This window comes from Malaclemys terrapin, chromosome 13 (genome assembly GCF_027887155.1).
Source record: "Malaclemys terrapin pileata isolate rMalTer1 chromosome 13, rMalTer1.hap1, whole genome shotgun sequence".
Lineage (NCBI taxonomy): Eukaryota > Metazoa > Chordata > Testudines > Emydidae > Malaclemys > Malaclemys terrapin.
This window is the reverse complement of record NC_071517.1, coordinates 44,335,199-44,352,367: the sequence shown is the minus strand read 5'-3', so window position 1 is coordinate 44,352,367 and position 17,169 is coordinate 44,335,199. Positions and strand designations below refer to the sequence as shown.

Genomic DNA, 17,169 nt, shown 5'->3' with positions numbered 1-17,169 from the left:
AGCAGGGTTGTCTGGCTATGTAGACTCTCTCCTCAGGCCTTATGCTACCAGCACGCCTAGCTAAAAGTTGCAATTATTCAACAACAAAACGTCAAAAACAGACTCCAACGAGAAACAGCAGAACTAGAATTAATCTGCAAACTGGACACTATTGAATTAGGCTTGAATAAAGACTGGGAGTGGATGGGTCATTACACTAACTAAAAGCTATTTCCCCATGTTAATTTTCCCCCTACTGTTACTCACACCTTCTTGTCAACTGTTTGAAATGGGCCGTCCTGATTATCACTACAAAAGTTTTTTTCCCTCTTGCTGATAATAGCCCATCTTAATCGATTGGTCTGGCAACCCCCATTTGTTCATGTTCTCTGTATATATATATATCTTCCTACTGTATTTTCCACTGCATGCATCTGATGAAGTGGGCTTTAGCCCACAAAAGCTTATGCTCAAATAAATTTGTTAGTCTCTAAGGTGCCACAAGTAATTCTCGTTCTTTCTACAAATAGAATAAAATTTCAAATGTTTTGAAACCCAGGAAATACAGATTTCAACTTGTGCCTCCCAAAAAAAGCCCCCACTCATTGGGCCAGAGAAAGAAAACAAGCCTGAGAATGACTCCGTTGCCGAGTGGTTGAAGCATTGATGTGGGAGACCCAGCATCCAGTCCCTCTGTGCCAATGACTTTTTAAATTATTTTTTCCCCACAGGGGAACAGCTTCAACAGGAGAGAGGATATGGGCTCATGAGGATATGGAGGGAATTTTGGGGTGGTTTCCAGGAAAGAAGAGGAGGCTGCCAGATTCAGCAGGGTGTGGAAGAAGATAGATGGGCCAGAGTCTACTAAGACCACAGTTCCTTTGTTCCCAGGTCCTATGTGCCTGGATGGAGCTGACCCAACTCAGAGTAACCTGCAGGCTATGAGCACATCACAGGAGGAGGTCCGATAAGACCATGTGACAGTTTCTCTAGGCACAGAGTCAGCAGTTCCTGCTAGGATATTTATCAGTAGGTCTATATAAAAGGTGGGTATAAAATAAGAAGGTAACTGGATGACTCCACCCACCATCTGAAATGGACAGGTTCTGTGAGTGAAACTTCTCTTTGAGCTTTTTCAGTGGGATGGAATAGACTGTTCCTTTGGGCACATGTTACTGTAGCAATGGGCTTTCATGTTTCACATCTTTCTCTCTCTCTTATAATCTTTCTCTGTTTGTCTTTTTCTTCCTCATTTTCAATTGAGCTTCTCCCGGAATCATCTACTCTTCTTTCAATGTGAATATAGGAGGAAACAACCACCAGTGTGGTATTTTCAGTTGCGCTCGGCCGCAGTGACACAGTAAATCAATTTTACTGTGGGACGCAGGTTTAGCAGCTCTGAACTTTCCACGGCTGTGGCTCGGTGATTAGATTCAGTTAAAATGTTAAGAGAACAAATGATCTGTTCACCAAGTGAAGGGACACCAGTGTTGTAAGTCAGGGCTGGACATATTTATTTCAATTCACCAGCAAAGCCTTTGAGATTTGAAATACATTTACTCAAAAATCAAAGTACTGATGGTGCTGAAGTTCTTGCAGAAGTTCTGAGGTAACCCCTGAGTTACCATGACAAGGGGGCTCCCAACTGCCGGCTGTTTTTCCTCACAGTATATGTTAGTTGCCCTGTTTATTTCTTGTCCAATGTCCATTTGGAAATGTGGGTGGAAGAGAAATGAAGATTTTATTATGATTATTTATTTAGTTATTTATTTATTATACCTTGGCTGACTGTTTTCACCTGCAACTGTTACAGTTAAATTGTACGGTGTATTTCACAGTCCTGAATTAACCTGCATTTAAAGGTCATGACCTATGAAGGACGATTGAAAACATTGGGTTTGTTTAGTCTGGAGAAGAGAAGACTGAGAGGGGACATAACAGTTTTCAAGTACATAAAAGGCTGTTACAAGGAAGAGGGAGAAAAATTGTTGTTCTTAACTGACAAGAAGCAATGGGCTTAAATTGCAGCAAGGGCGGTTTCGGTTGGACATTAGGAAAAACTTCCTAACTGTCAGGGTGGTTAAGCACTGGAATAAATTGCCCAGGGAGGCTGTGGAATCTCCATCATTGGGGATTTTAAAGAGCAGATTAGACAAACACCTGTCAGGGATGGTCTAGATAATACTTAGTCCTGCCATGAGTGCAGGGGGCTGGACTAGATGACCTCTTGAGGTCCCTTCCAACCCTGATATTCTATGATTAATGCTGGCCCTGCCTTTTATATGCAGGAAAACAGTTGTTGTGGCATAAGTGGGCTGGGGAGTTTTTATAGCACGTCAGGGGGGCCTCAGAAAGAAAAAGGGTTAAAAAGCCTTGTGCTAAAGGATTCAGTGGTCCTGGATGGGGTCAGGCATTTGACAGTGTCATGGATGGATGGTCAGGTCACTCCTATGGACAAAATAGGCCAATAAAAGACATGAGGAAAACTGAAGCACAGTTACCTCAATGTCACACACGGCCACAATTGGGTGTGGTGCACTGGTGCCAGAAACAGGAGGGACAGGAGTCCATGTCCACCCTCCCCCCCCCACACACACACATTTTAACAAAAGAAACATATGTGCTGTGGGAATAACATGATCATGCTACTAAATCTATTTCAGTGTCATTGCAAAAAAAAAATAGGCATGGTGGCAATCCTCCAGTCCATGCTTCCCGGTGGCAATATCAGCCTAGCACATCTGAAGAGTAAGGAGAACATAATAATGGTCAAGAGTATCGATGGCTTTAACCCAGTCCTTCCTGGTTTTGATTTTTGCTAATCGTTCCAACACTGTAATTAAAAATACATTCCATGGGTGTTTATGGCTGTGGTGACCCTGTACCATTTTTGGTTTCATGGGATAGTTATTTAGAACATAAGAACAGCCAGACTGGGTCAGACCAAAGGTCCATCTAGCCCAGTATCCTGTCTTCTGACAGTGGCCAATGCCAGGTGCCCCAGAGGGAATGAACAGAACAGGTAATGATCAAGTGATCCATCCCCTGTCGCTCATTCCCAGCTTCTGGCAAACAGTCGCTAAGGACACCACCCCGGCCCATCCTGGCTAATAGCCATTAATGGACCTATCCTCCATGAATTTATCTAGTTCTTTTTTGAACCCTGTTATAGTTTTGGCCTTCACAACATCCTCTGGCAAAGAGGACCACAAGTTAACCATGAGTTGTATGAAGAAATATTTCCTTTTGTTTGTTTGAAACCTGCTGCCTATTAATTTCATTTGGTGACCCCTAGTTCTTGTGTTATTAAAAGGCGTATCCGGATTTGTGACAGGATGTAGCACTGTGTCCACACCCTCCACACTATGGTAATCATTTTTGTACCAAGTATGTTTTGTAAGGTATCAATCGAAAACTCATAATCTGATGATTAATATTGTTCTGATAACATATGTGTGGCAACATTGTCATGCAGTGATAAGATTCCACTGTATGGTGTTATTAACTCATGTCCCAAACTGAGGTTGACAAACAGCTCTGTCTCAAACAGAGGATTGTGTGCGCTGCTTAATTTGCATTGAAGCAGTCAAGAGAGTCATCAGGCAGGAAAGGGAGATAAAGGAAACTCAAAAGGGTGAGAAAAAAGCAGCAGGGAACATCCTTCCATGTAGACCTTTCGTCTCCTGGTGGGGCTGGACACCATTAGAAACTCAAGATAGGGGTTTGGTTAGGTCCAAGAGGGCTGGTGGATACTCAGGATGGAGTTATAGCCCAGATTAATATCTCCTTTCATCTGCTTTTGTTGAGCAGAGTCACCATTGCTGTGAAATGTGGGACCTCCACGCATTTGTCACCTTCAGTTTAGACCAGTCAGAAAATGATACTAGCAGAAAATGTGGGTGCTCACTTGGAAGGAGCTTTCCATAATAATCTTGCTTTGAAAGCTGCACTGGCCACCTGTGAACTTCCAGACAGAGTTTCGAGTGTTGTGTTGAATTTTAAAGCTGTAAGGGGTTAGGGGAGTGGTGGCCTCACGCACCACGTATTTCTTTGTGGGATCCTTCCGTAACTACACTCCACAGGACACAGAGCTCCTTCGCGGTCATCGAGAGAGGGAATCACAGCTTTCCATTTTGAAAAACAAAAAGCTTATCTCAAATTGTGGAAAGCAAAAGCAGAACTGAGGTTTTTTTAATGGCATAAAGCAGAGACTCTGGTTAGGTTCCTCAATTCACCTCATGATGTTAAATCTTGAAGACCTTGTTCAGTCACATTGTCCACGGTAGATGAATTTCTCCTGCACCATTCCCTCAGGTGATGGGTGGCCCCCAAAATCATGACATCCCTGTGGTATGCACAGATCTAAGTGAATCTGTGGGGCCCCGGACCCTCAATGGTAGACTGGGTGGTGGCCATGTGTGGTACCAGCCACTGACAGAAGGCAGGATACTGGGCTAGAGGGACCATTGGTCTGACCCAGTATGGCCGTTCTTATATTTTACAGTTTATAAGAATGCATGAACTGTGAGAGGATTTGAGAACTGACTTCCCTTCTCTGGGTTATACGTTGATTGTATTGGATCGTAATAACATTCCTGGTTTGTTGATATAACAGAGCTCTGCATTTGCGGTTGTTAGCCTCTTCCTAGAGATGAGGAGTAGTATGTCAGTGATGATACTGAGCTGTCTGAGAGAGTGAGTTTGCTTCAACGTGGGTGTTTTCTTTGCATCTCTGTTCTAGTATTTCTTCAGCTCTTCCTCCTTGTAGCAGTCCTGAGCTCGGAGGGTCTCTCGCGCAAACCGAAGGAGTGGGAAAAATGCTTTATTGACTTGGACTACGAAGAACTGGTGGATATTGCCAAAAATGGGCTGGGAAAAGCGTGTCGTTCAAAGATGGTGGTGATTGTCGGGGCAGGAATTAGTGGACTCACTGCTGCCAAACTGCTGAAAGAAGCTGGTTGCCAGGTAACGCTAATGCCCGAGTGGAGCCTGAGACAGGCCAGGGAGGCAGTGCTCCTCTGAAATAGTCTCATCATTCCTTATGCATAGCGCCGGGGTGGGCAAACTTTTTGGGCCGAGGGCCACATGTGGGTGGGGAAATTGTATGCCGGGCCGGAGCAGGGGGTTGGGGTGCGGGAGGGAGTGCGGGGTGTGGGAGGGGGAGCGGTGTGCAGTAATGGGCTCACGGCAAGGGACTGGGGAGGAGGGGTGTGGGGTGTATGAGGGAGCTCAGGGAAGGGGGTTGGGGTGCAGGAGGGGTGCGGAGTTCAGGAGGGGGCTCAGGGCAGGCGTGCAGGAGGGGTGTGGACTGTGGGAGGGGGCTCAGGGCAGGGAGTTGGGGTGCAGGAGGGGTGTGCTACCCTTGCCACGCCTGCAGGTACCTTCCCCAAAGCTCCCATTGGCTGCGGTTCCCCGTTCCCGGCCAATGGGAGCTGCGGGGAGCAGTGCCTGGAGGCGAGGGCAATGCTCGGAGCCCTCTGCCCCCCACCAGGGGGCCGCAGGGACGTGGTGCCAGCCGCTTCTGAGAGCAGCGCGGGGCCCATGGCGCCATGGGGGGCAATCCCGTGGGTTGGATCCAAAGCCCTGAGTGGCCAGATCTGGCCCGTGGGCCGTAGTTTGCCCACCCTGTGATAGAGTAAACAATGCTGAAGAACAAAACGATGGGAACTTAAGTAAACTGGATGAATTGAGAAAGAAAGAAAGAAAGAAAGAAAGAAAGAAAGAAAGAAAGAAAGAAAGAAAAATAAATTGATTATTTTGATTTCCAGACAACATGTTCATTGCCTTGAAGTTAAGGTTGTTAGTGAAATAGCAAAGCTGTATGAAAAATAATGCGGCAGCTAAAAAAATTCTACTCACTACCGTTTATGGAAATGGTGATTTGTTTAGTCAATGTTCCAAAAGACCAGTTTGCACATTTCTGACAAAATTCTCTACCTGTGAAAACTGATATTAACGATCCCGTAACAACTTTAACTTTCACTCTCACTCGTTTGTTTGTTTGTTTGTTTGTTTTGTTTTTCCATAGAAAGAGCGACTGTCTTGGGCCATGGGAAAGACCAAAACCCATTATCCCTATAGATTGCCTAAACATCCTCTACTCCCCCTCCTCAGAGCCACCCAAGAACTACAGCCCCTGAGTCTGGAAAAGTCAACAGACATAGCTTGTGTATTTATAGTTGAAGTGCTTAGTTGATGTTGTTGGTTTAAAACCTCCCTCACTGAAAATCTGGCATTAATAATGAATGGAAAAATTGCTATTACTATGAAAACTTCCATACTGGAATGTGTACCTTGAGTACCCAGTGCAGGAACACAGCCTGATTCTGGACGCATGCTTGAGAATGTGCTTAACTTTAAGCCTATGCTTAAGTCTTATGAAGTTGAAATTCAAGTTGAGCATATGTGTACCTGCTTTCCTGAATCAAGGCCTGTTTGCTTACATAGCATCTGAAATTACTTTGATAAAACATTAATGTTCTTCCTTTGATGGCCATTTACAAAAGAAAGGATGCGGGAGAAATCAAGCCCTACCTACAGCTACTAGGCACCAGCCAGGGATTGAAAATCATGACCTGCGCTTTGCCCCTAGGTCGTGATTCTGGAAGCCAGTAACCGCGTGGGAGGACGTATCTTGACCTATCGAGAAGAAGATTGGTACGCGGAGCTGGGAGCCATGCGTTTGCCAAGAGACCATAGGTAATACACAGTTCGCCCTCTTCACCCGCCAACCTCGTTCAGAACTGTGGAAGCCCCGTTTTAAAGACTTTTATGATAATTCCAAGAAAAAAAAATCGTTGAAGGCTTAAATTTGAGTAGGTTAAAATCTCCCCTTGCTTCCTTATGTGGACGAATTGCATTGCATCAAACAGTCAGTCTGTGTGCATGGACTGAGATCTCTATGGAGCTGTATCTCTTCCTGCATAGATGGGATGGGATTGGGTGGGCGGAAGTGCAGAGTGGGAGGATGACAATCTACTCCACCAGCCAAAATGCCAAATGGCATTTTTTCAAAAGTAAATTGTTTAGTGCATTTGTTGGTTTCAATTTTAGCAAAATGTTTCATGACACATTTAACCACAATTTTTATTATGAACATATTAATAATTGTTATTGAAATAGTTATCCGCATTTTTCATCTACTGCAAAACAGGGTTGAATGTGGATTTGGTAAAATATGGATTTGGGGTCATATGACACACAAATAATGTCATTTACCTAGGTAGGATTGGGCCATTCACGCTCGGGACCATATATGAGCATGTAACATTCTTTCTCATTTGGGAATTTTTCTCTTTTTATTCCTTCTCTTTTCTTTAGGATTGTGCGTGAATTTATTACCAAATTCAGACTTAAACTGAACCCATTCTATAATACTAATGACAATGCCTGGTATTTGGCTAACAACGTCAGGGCAAGATCTGGAGATGTTGACCGAAACCCTGATATCTTGCAATACCCTCTGCTTCCCGCAGAGAGGGGGAAATCTGCCAGTGAACTTTATGACCAGACACTGGATGAGGTATGTGTGTTGTGGAATGGACTCATGTACTAGAGGTAGGTCTTCACTTCAAAGTTAGATTTTGGTCCTAAACCCCGTCTCATCCACACACAAAACCATCTCGCTCAACTTAAGTGGTCCTTTCAACGCAGGCTAGCTGGCATGGCTTGAGGGCACAGGCGCCGGCTTCCTCCTTTCCCTGGGTGTGCTCAAACCCAGCTCAACCCCTTCCCCCAAGGTCCCACCCCTGCTCCATCACAGGCTCCACCCCCAGCCCACCTCTTCCTGCCCCCACTCCGCCCCCACCCCACCTCTGCTGCATCTCTTCCCACCCAGTTCCGGCCCCTCTCTCAAGCGAGCCCTGTCCCCACTCCTCCCACCTCCCCAAGTGTCTCCTGCACGCCGTGGAACAGCTGACCACAGCAGGCCGGAGGCACTGGGAGGGAGGGGGAGGAGTCGATCAGCTGGACCCGCCAGCGGGCCAGAGGTGCTGGGGTGTAGGGGGTGGCAGCTGACTGCCGGTGGTTGCTAAGCACTCACTAATTTTTGTGGTGAGTGCTCCAGCTCTGAGCTAGTTGGCAACTCAGTGTGTGCAGTGAAGATGCAAGCTGAAACCCTTGAGTTCTGATAGTCCTCCAACGCCGTCCCACTAATCCCCACCCCCGGGTGCCCAGACATACAAACAAGTTCTGGGAAGGAATCATCGAGGGGCTCAGCTTACTATGGTACAGAGAACCGTGGAAAACAGCCCCCGAAGCCCTAGTGATATACACATGGGGGAATGCGTCACCGGAGAGGGCGCGGTATCTCAGCTGCGAGGAACAGACCCCTGTTCAAATCCCCACTGCTGGGCAGACAGAGGGAAGACTTGCACCAGAGGTTTCCCACATGCTCGGTGAGTACCCAACCCCCTGGGGAACGCTCTGAGGCTGGGGCTGTTGATGTCAGGACTCCAGGAGAGGCTGCACAGCTGAGATCCCCAAGCAGAGGCAGGCGTTGAACTCGCTGGGAGGGGGAGGGATTAGGACACACCCCTCTCTTTGGCATCTCCCTTTGGTCAGTTTACCTGGCTCAGCCTGCTGCCTTTGCGGATCCCATGTTTAGGGGCCGAACCTTTCTTCCTTCCTTCATTGCGTAGGGAGCCTGAGAATGTGACTGTGTGAATCCCGGTGATTTTCTAGGCACCTAAAAGTGAGGTGTTGAGAACGGAGCGCTGCAATGTCTATATCCACTTGTGAATCTAGCCTCCTGTGATATTTCCAAAAGATCAATGGGATTAACGATGCTTGGGTGCTTTGGAAAATGCCAGTAGATGCCTATCTGCCTATTTAAACAACTAAAGACACAGGAAAATCTGGTTCTCTTTTTCCCTTTAGACCAGTGGGTCTCAAACTTTTTTACTGATGACCCCTTTCACATCGCAAGCCTCTGAGTGTGACCCCCCCAATAAATTAAAAATACTTTTTTATATATTTAACACCATTATAAATGCTGGAGGCAAAGGGGGGGTTTGAGGTGGAGGCTGACAACTTGTGACCCCCCCATGTAATAACCTCGCAACCCCCTGAGGGGTCCCGACCCCCAGTTTGAGACCCCCTGCTTTAGGCTGTGTCTACAGGATGGATCTTACAGCTGCAGAGCTGTGCCGCTGTAAGGTCTCCTGTGTAGCTGCTCTACGCCGGCAGGAGAGAGCTCTCATAATGAAACCACCCCCAATGAGCTCTCCCGCCGACATGGCGCTGTCCACACCAGTGCTTTTGGTGGTGAAACTTTTATCGGTCAGGAGGGGTGTTTTTTCACACCACTGACGGACAAAAGTTGACCAACAAAAGTGCTACTGTAGACATTGCCTTAAACTATTTATTTTATTGTTCAAAAAGTCTGAGCGAAAGTGGTTGAGTGAGCTGGAGAACTGCAGGGAAGGAAAACAAAACTTACCCTCCTTATCCCCATTCACAGGCCCCGACTCAGTGAGTAGAAAAATTTTAAAAAGTAGAAAAATTAGCGGGTGCTTAGCACAGCACCAGCTCCCCCCTCCCCCCAGTGCCTCCTGCCCACCAGTGGCCCCATTGATCAACTCCTCCCCTTCCCTCCCAGCGCCTCCCACCTGCCTTGAACAGTTGTTCTGCGGCATGCAGGAGGCTCCTGGAGGGAGGGGGAGGAGTGGCGACGGGGCACACTCAGGGGAGGAGGCGGAAAGAGGTGGGGCAGGGATGGGAAGAGGCGGGGCAGTGGCAGGGGCTTGGTGGAAGGGGTGGAGTGGGGGCGAGGCCTGGGGCAGGGCGGGGCGGGGGCGAGTACCCCCCAGCTAAAGGAGAAGTCCGTGCCTATGTCCCCATTAAAAAGATCTTGTTAACAGCTCTTTCTCCGGAGCAGTCATTTCATGTCCTGCCTCCTTGGGCACATGCACTAGGATACCAGCCGTAAGTACGTGATCGCAAACAGGGAGAATAACCAATCTGCAAAGGCAGAGCTGCGATTGTGACACTAGCGACTGTTTTCTTCGTTGCTCCCCAGGTGACAACAGACTGCAGAGCTTTGAAAGAGAAATACGACTCGTTTTCCATCAAGGTAATTGAAGATGCCATTCCAGTATCTTGTGCCTGATTTCCTAAAGCTTTCCTCCCACCAGCGAATGCAACTCCTTGTGGGACAGATTGTGCCATGTTCACACAGCCCATGGCAGGCGGTATTGCATCTGAATCCTCCTTCGCCTCCTGGCTATGTGGAGGAAACACACTTGCCTCATGGGGCCTTGCATACTTTCCCCTGTGGTCCTCCAGGTTCTGCTTAGTGGAAGGGGGAGGGCAGGGCCACGGATCCACATCTTCTTTGCCTCTCCCTACCCAAGACATCGGGCTGTAGAAAGCAAATGTTCTCTGTGCTCCCATCTGCCCTGTCAAGTATCCAAGGGGTAGCCGTGTTAGTCTGGATCTGTAAAAAGCAACAGAGAGTCCTGTGGCACCTTTAAGACTAACAGATGTATTGGAGCATAAGCTTTCATGGGTGAATGCCCACTTCGTCGGATGCATCCATGGTTATTTCAATGTGATACCCTTCCTCTCTGTGCCTGCCCACCAGGGGGGGTAATAGGAGCCTATATAAGAAAAAGACCCAAAAATCGGGACTGTCCCTATAAAATTGGGACATCTGGTCACCCTACTGCCCACAAAGCTCCCTCCTCTGGGCTGTGCCGGTCGTAGCTTTGCCTTGCGGGCGGTTAACAGTACGTGAACCCCCAGTCCCCGAGACTCATTCCCCTGGGATATCCAGTCCCTGCCACTGGCTACTCAGAAATCCCAGCTCCTCTGCAGTGTACCTCAGTTTACTTTAAACCACCACTCCTGTAAACAGGGCCGGCTCTAGGCACCAGCAAAACAAGCTGGTGCTTGGGGCGGCACGTTTTTAGGGGCGGCATAGCCGGCGCCAGAATGCTGCCCCTAAAAATGTGCCCCGGCCGCCCTAGCTCACCTCCGTTGCTGCTGCCACGGCGCAAGAAACAGCTGATTCGCGCGCCGCTTCTCCCCCTCCCTCCCAGGCTTGAGAGCCTGAGGGGAGGAGGCAGGGCTGGGGATTTCGGGAAGGGGCGGAGTTGAGGCGGGGCGGGGGTGGGGTAATTAAATAAGGGGGGGGGGGCAGCCAAAATTGTTTTTGCTTTGGGCGGCAAAAATCCTAGAGCCGGCCCTGCCTGTAGACCACATATCCCTGGTGAGCACTTAGAACGAAAGAAGGTTTGTTTGAGAAAGAAGAAGTATTTAACTAGAATCGAGAGAAAGTGATAGAAGCAAATGGCTAGAACATAAAAGCATAAAACACAAAGCTGGGTGTCCCCATCTCAATAGTTACCTTTCCATTATACTCAAGTCGGCTTCCCCTGCCGAGCTCAGGCTGTTGCAAAGTTGGTTGGATTCACCAGAGCCAGCATCAAAATGTTCATGAAAGGCCCCTGCTCCTTAAGGCAGTGGCCCCCAAACTTTTGATGTCATGCTCCCCCTTACCCATAATGTAATCTGTCTGGGCCCCATCAAGCCCCCAATTGTTCCTCCATGCCCCGTTAGGAGGGGGCATGCCCCACAGTTTGGGGACCACTGCCTTACGGGGTTTTCTCAGCGAATGAATCCAGAATGCCTTCCCTGACACTCTATTTATACCGAAACAGGCTTTTGCCTTGATTCATAGCCAGGGCGATCTCCTGCCTGTTATAATGGTCTTTTTTGCTAATTTGTTCTGGGATGTGGCCAGGTTAGGGAAAAGAACCTTGCATTACGTCCTGGCCGACTGGGGGAGGGGAACAGTCTGGTTTGAATGAGTTGTCACCTAGACACAGTACCCCGCTGACTAATTATTACCCCAAGTCCACCAACCATACGTTCAGTATAAATACTTTACTCCTTAAATATTACCCATACATACATCTCGCCACGATTATGAATCTTGACAAGTTGTGAGCTGTCTGCAGATACCTCACATGTTACTCTTCATAGACAAATAGCTTGTAAGCTGTGTTCGGTGTAGTCAGTTTGTCAGGTCTGAGCTGAGAGATGTTTGCAAAGAACAGGGGACTGTTTGCCACGGGGTCTCTGTGTCTCTATGGGTGTGACCTTTGGCTAACCATTACGGGTACCGAATAATTCCTATGTTCATCTCTTCAGCTGTCATGTTTCAATGTGGATGTGATATGCACTTTCTGCCCTTCCTCTCTTCCCCAACCAGGAATATTTGATTAAAGAAGGAAAATTAAGTAGAGGAGCCATTGACATGATTGGTGATGTGCTGAATTTAGAAAGTAGTTTCCACCTGTCTTTTCTGTACTCTCTCATGGACGATATTGCATTCAAAGACCGGTAAGAAGAAGAGTATCTTTAATTATTTGCTTTATATGGAGAAGAAGATGTATCTATGGTAGGATCTGTCTACCTAGCCATCCATCTTCTGATACAATGAGATTGATAAGCAGACAGATGTATCTCGTCCATCTATCAGTGTGACCAGTTGCCTTCTTTCAAGTAGGCACCGATGGCCTGAACTGTCACAGAGGGCAGGTGTTCATGACTAGATTTCTCTAGCCATACAAGGCAGGGGACGCTTTCACAAGGGATGAGACGAACATGACTGAAAGGGTCTATCTCTGGCTTCTAATGGGGAGAGTTCCTGTGGAATTCAGTAATTAACTTCTGACTGAGAGTTGAGGGGGAGGGATAGCTCAGTGGTTTGAGCATTGACCTGCTAAACCCAGGATTGTGAGTTCAATCCTTGAGGGGGACATTTAGGAACTGGGGTAAAAATCTATCTGGGGATTAGTCCTGCTCTGAGCAGGGGGTTGGACTAGATGATTTCTTGAGGTCCCTTCCAACCCTGATGTTCTAAAAGTACCTGTAATAGTGATATTAGAGCATCACTCGGTTATACCAAGGGAACCCTTTGGTCAAATGACCCCCAATGAGGATTACTAATCCTACCCCGCCCCCATGAGACAGACCTAATTCTAAGGCAATCTTAGTAATTGTGCAGAATTCAGATCATGTAGAAGAGTGAAACTTTAACCAGAAAGCTGGTCTTACCTTTAACTACCGCAGATCTGGCACTTGCCTGTAATAAAAGGAGCCGGAATTGAAGTAGTCACTGGGGGAGGAGGGATTATATCTTCAGCTAAGCAGCGCCTTACAGAGCCGCTTCTTATTTTTGTGATATTCACTCAGAACTATTGACAGAAGCGGTCATTCTTCTACCGTCATCTCCTCCCACCCCCTGCCTTTCTTTCAGATTTGATGAAATCACGGGGGGATTCGATCAGCTCCCAGAGGCCTTCTACAAGTCTATGCATAGGGATATTCTATTTCAGTACACAGTGGTGAAGATACTACAAGACAATGAAAAAGTGAGAGTGTTTTATCACAGGCCACTCACACGGCTCCTCTCCTCAGTGACAGCCGACTACGTCCTTGTCGCAACCACAGCAAAAGCCGTACGGCTCATTAAATTTTCTCCACCTCTTTCCTCCAACAAGACCCATGCCCTGCGCTCCCTCCGCTACTCAAGGGACGTGAAGATTTTTTTGGCCTGCAGGGAAAAGTTTTGGGAGAAGGATGGAATCTATAATGGGAGGTCAATCACTGATCGCCCATCCAGATTCATCTACTACCCCGGCCACAACTTCTCCAGTGGAGTGGGGGTGATCCTGGCTTCCTACACTTGGGATGATGATGCTCAATTCTTCGTTCCCCTCAGTGATGAAAAGTGCATTGATCTGGTACAGGAGGACCTGGCAGAAATCCACCAACTGCCCAAGACTTATATCCAGAACGTCTGTGATAAACATGTGATCAAGAAATGGGGCCTGGACAAATATGCGATGGGAGCCTATGTTTCATTAACCCCGTATCAGTTAGTCGACTACTCCAAAGCTTTGTTTCAGAACGAAGGGAGGGTCTATTTCGCAGGAGAATACACCGCTCACCCTCACGCCTGGATTGAGACGGCTATGAAAGCTGCCATGAGAGCAGCCAGGAGCATCCATGGCGCTGTCAGTGCATCACCCAGTGGCAACAGAAAGAGCTGAAGGAAAATGAACTGTAATGGATTTATGAGTGTTTGGTGGAGGTACAAACCCAGGGGGATTCTGACGGGGGAATTAAAAATTGCGCCACTGATCATCGAGCGTCCTTATTGTTGTGGTTGTGCTGGTGGTAGCGCCTCGCATAGGTGCTGACTCTGTGGGTGCTTTGGGGCTGGAGCACCCACGGGGAAAAATTGGTGGGTGCTGAGCACCCACTGACAGTTCCCCGTGGCCCCGCCCTGCCCCGCCCCAGCTCACCTCCGCCTCCTCCCCTGAGCATGCTGCCGTATCCTGCTTCGCCCCGCTCCCTTCCAGGCTTGCGCCGCCAAACAGCTGATTGGCGCAAGCCTCGGGGGAGGGGAGGAGGAGGAATGCGGCGTGCTGGGGAAGAGGCGGGGCCAGGGCGGGGATTTGGGGAGGAATCCAATGGGGCAGGGAGGGGGCGGAGTCGGGGCAGGGCGGCGTTGGAGGCGGGGGGGTGCAAGCACCCACCGGTGCCAACAAAAGTTGGTGCCTGTGATGCCTCGGTGTCCCGCTGTGTGAGTCCCTTCAAAAAACCCAGAACAAAAAAAGAGCGCGTGCCTGCCTATGAGGGGGTGTTCAAACGCCACACTGGGCATCAAGGAGCGAAGGGATTATTTTGGGCTCAGCCAGCCCCGCCCCGCCCCACCTGCAGCAAATGCTCCATCTGCTGGAGGCATTCAAAGGCAGGGAATTAGCTCACTTGGGTGGCAGAGCCGGAGGTGAGCAGACCTGCAGCCCACATCTCCAGCAGCACAGAGCAGGGGGAAGCCCAAGACTCTGCCACAGCTGCCCACGCTGAGGTACCTTGGGCCAGTCCCATCGAAAGGACAACGTCCGACTCACCCAGGTCACAGGCACTTTGCTCGGCCTTCTGGTTTCTCCGCTGCTTTGCTGCAGATCCAGCGTCCGTCCCTGGAGCAGCCTGAACTGGCAATAGCCTCGTGGCTCAGAAAAACACATGGTCATTCTCCCGCTATTGGAAACCTGCAACCGCAACAAATAATAATAAAAACCCGACACAACTGTTAGAGCAGCTTCACCTAGCCGTGAAAATCCAGCCCCACGCAATTCACCCCAGGTCACATGGCAAATCTATGGGAGAGCCAGGCACTGCACCCCCATTTCCCAAGTCAGCCCAGGCCTTAACCACAAGGCCAGTGTCCTGTTTTAAATATGAGCTGCAACATTTAATGAGTTAACAGAAGCAAAAGGGACCCACCCGTTGAATTCGGTGCCATTGGTCCACATCCAGGGTTGGTCCGGTTCCCTCTGGAGGCCAATCCCATGGTCAAGGCGTCCTTTATAGCGCAGCAGTGGGCAGAAAACCCAACGGCCCTTCCCTGAGGCCCTGCCCATGCCCTGTCCCTTCCCCAAGGCCGCACCCTGCTCACTCCATCCCCTTCCTCATCTGGCCGCCATACCATTTCACAACCCTGATGTGGCCCACGGGTCAAAAAGTTTGCCCACCCCTGCACTAGAGACTAAGAGATTTCCCCCCCTGCTATGCCAATGATGAGTGTGGCTAAAACAGACTGAGGCTTGCCCCAGAAGTAAAGGGGTTAGACCAGGGGCAGGCAAACTTTTTGGCCCAAGGACCACATCCGGGTTGTGAAACAGTATGGAGGGCTGGGTAGGGAAGGCTGTGCCTCCCCATACAGCCTGGCCCCTGCCCCTATCTGCCCCCTCCCACTTCCTGCCCCCCTGACTTTCCCCCTCAGAACCTCCGACCCATTCAACCCCCCCCCCCCCGTTCCTTGTCCCGTCACCGCCCCCTTCCCAGGACCAGCCCCCAACCCCATCCAACCCTTCCCCTTACCCCATCAACACCCTCACCCCCTGACAGCCCTCTAGGACCACACCCTTATCCAACCCCCCCTCCCTATCCCCTGATCGCCCCCCCCCCAAACCTCCATCCCATCCAATTACTTCCTGTCCCCTGACTGCCCCCCAGGACTCCACCCCCTATCCAACCACCCCCTGCTCCCTGTCCTATGGCTGCCCCCAGGACCCCCTTCCCCTTATCCAACCCCCCCGCTCCCTGCCCCCTTACCATGCCTCTCAAAGCGGCAGGACTGAGTTATTGGAAATCCTGGGAGGTGGGCGGGCGCAAGCCGCACAGCCCGGCAGGAGCAGCGGGTCAGAGCACTCCCCGCGTGGCTGTGGGGGAGGGAGAACAGCAGGGGAGAGGCCAGGAGCTCAGGGGCCAGGCAGGACAGTCCCGCAGTCCGGATGTGGCCTGCAGGCCGTAGTTTGCCCACCTCTTCTCTATTGGCCTCTCCGGATGTGGAGGCAACAGACCAGATTTCTTAACTCAGTCTCTCCCCCTCTAGCAGGGGTTCACCTCCCTCAGACTTCTGGGGCCCAAAGGGGCTGATCCCTGGGCAGGGCTCTCCCTGCCCCTCTCCTCTGTACCTGCGGGGTTCCTTCCTGGTACCCAACAGCATCTCTACTGCTCTCCAGCCACACATCCTCCTCTTACCACTCCTGGCTAGGGTGACCAGATAGCAAGTGTGAAAAATCGGGACATGGGGTGGGGGGTAATAGGAGCCTATATTAGAAAAAGACCCCAAAATCGGGACTGTCCCTATAAAATCGGGACATCTGGTCACCCTACTCCTGGCATGCCCTAGACTGACTAAAGGGGAGGCTTTTAACCAGGTCCAGCCGGTCCTTGAGTGGCTCCAGGTGTCCCAATCAAACCTCCACTGGTTCTAGCAGGTTCTAGATTGCCTCCAGGTGTCTTAATTAACCTGGGGTAAACCTTGTTTGGTTACCAGGGAAACAGGGACTTGTTTAACCTGGGGCTAATATACCTGCTTTTTTGCTACTTTCTTGTAGCCATCTGCCCTGACCTCTAATTTTCCAATTCTCCTAAATATATTTACAAACTTATTTCCTGCTTAAACAAAGGTTTAATGTGCACACACCCTGCCTACTCCAGGGATATGAACAGTGAGGGCTCCTCCTGGTGGTGAATCTGTTCATTGCCCTGACATGATCATACGCAAATTTCTACAGAGAAAATTACAGAAGGGAAAAAATCCGACATGTCCATGCAGACGTTCCCCTGAGTGCAGGGTTAGGTCACGTATATCTCATTCTGCGTGGA

General features: G+C 49.4%; 1 protein-coding gene across 1 annotated transcript; it reads left to right on the top strand.

Annotated features, from left to right (window-relative positions):
- The first annotated feature begins 1,046 nt into the window (after nucleotides 1-1,046).
- Nucleotides 1,047-14,131, top strand: LOC128847813 (L-amino-acid oxidase-like). Its single transcript, XM_054047530.1, has 7 exons — nucleotides 1,047-1,087; nucleotides 4,721-4,944; nucleotides 6,572-6,678; nucleotides 7,300-7,501; nucleotides 9,998-10,051; nucleotides 12,194-12,324; nucleotides 13,244-14,131. The coding sequence occupies exons 1-7, from the start codon at nucleotides 1,075-1,077 to the stop codon at nucleotides 14,037-14,039; spliced, it is 1,527 nt and encodes a 508-aa protein (XP_053903505.1). The 5' UTR covers nucleotides 1,047-1,074; the 3' UTR covers nucleotides 14,040-14,131.
- The last annotated feature ends 3,038 nt before the right edge of the window (nucleotides 14,132-17,169 follow it).

Coding starts and splice junctions, on each gene's coding strand:
- LOC128847813 (XM_054047530.1), top strand. Junction 4,945..6,571: donor TGAAAGAAGCTGGTTGCCAG/GTAACGCTAATG, acceptor CTTTGCCCCTAG/GTCGTGATTCTGGAAGCCAG. Junction 7,502..9,997: donor ATGACCAGACACTGGATGAG/GTATGTGTGTTG, acceptor GTTGCTCCCCAG/GTGACAACAGACTGCAGAGC.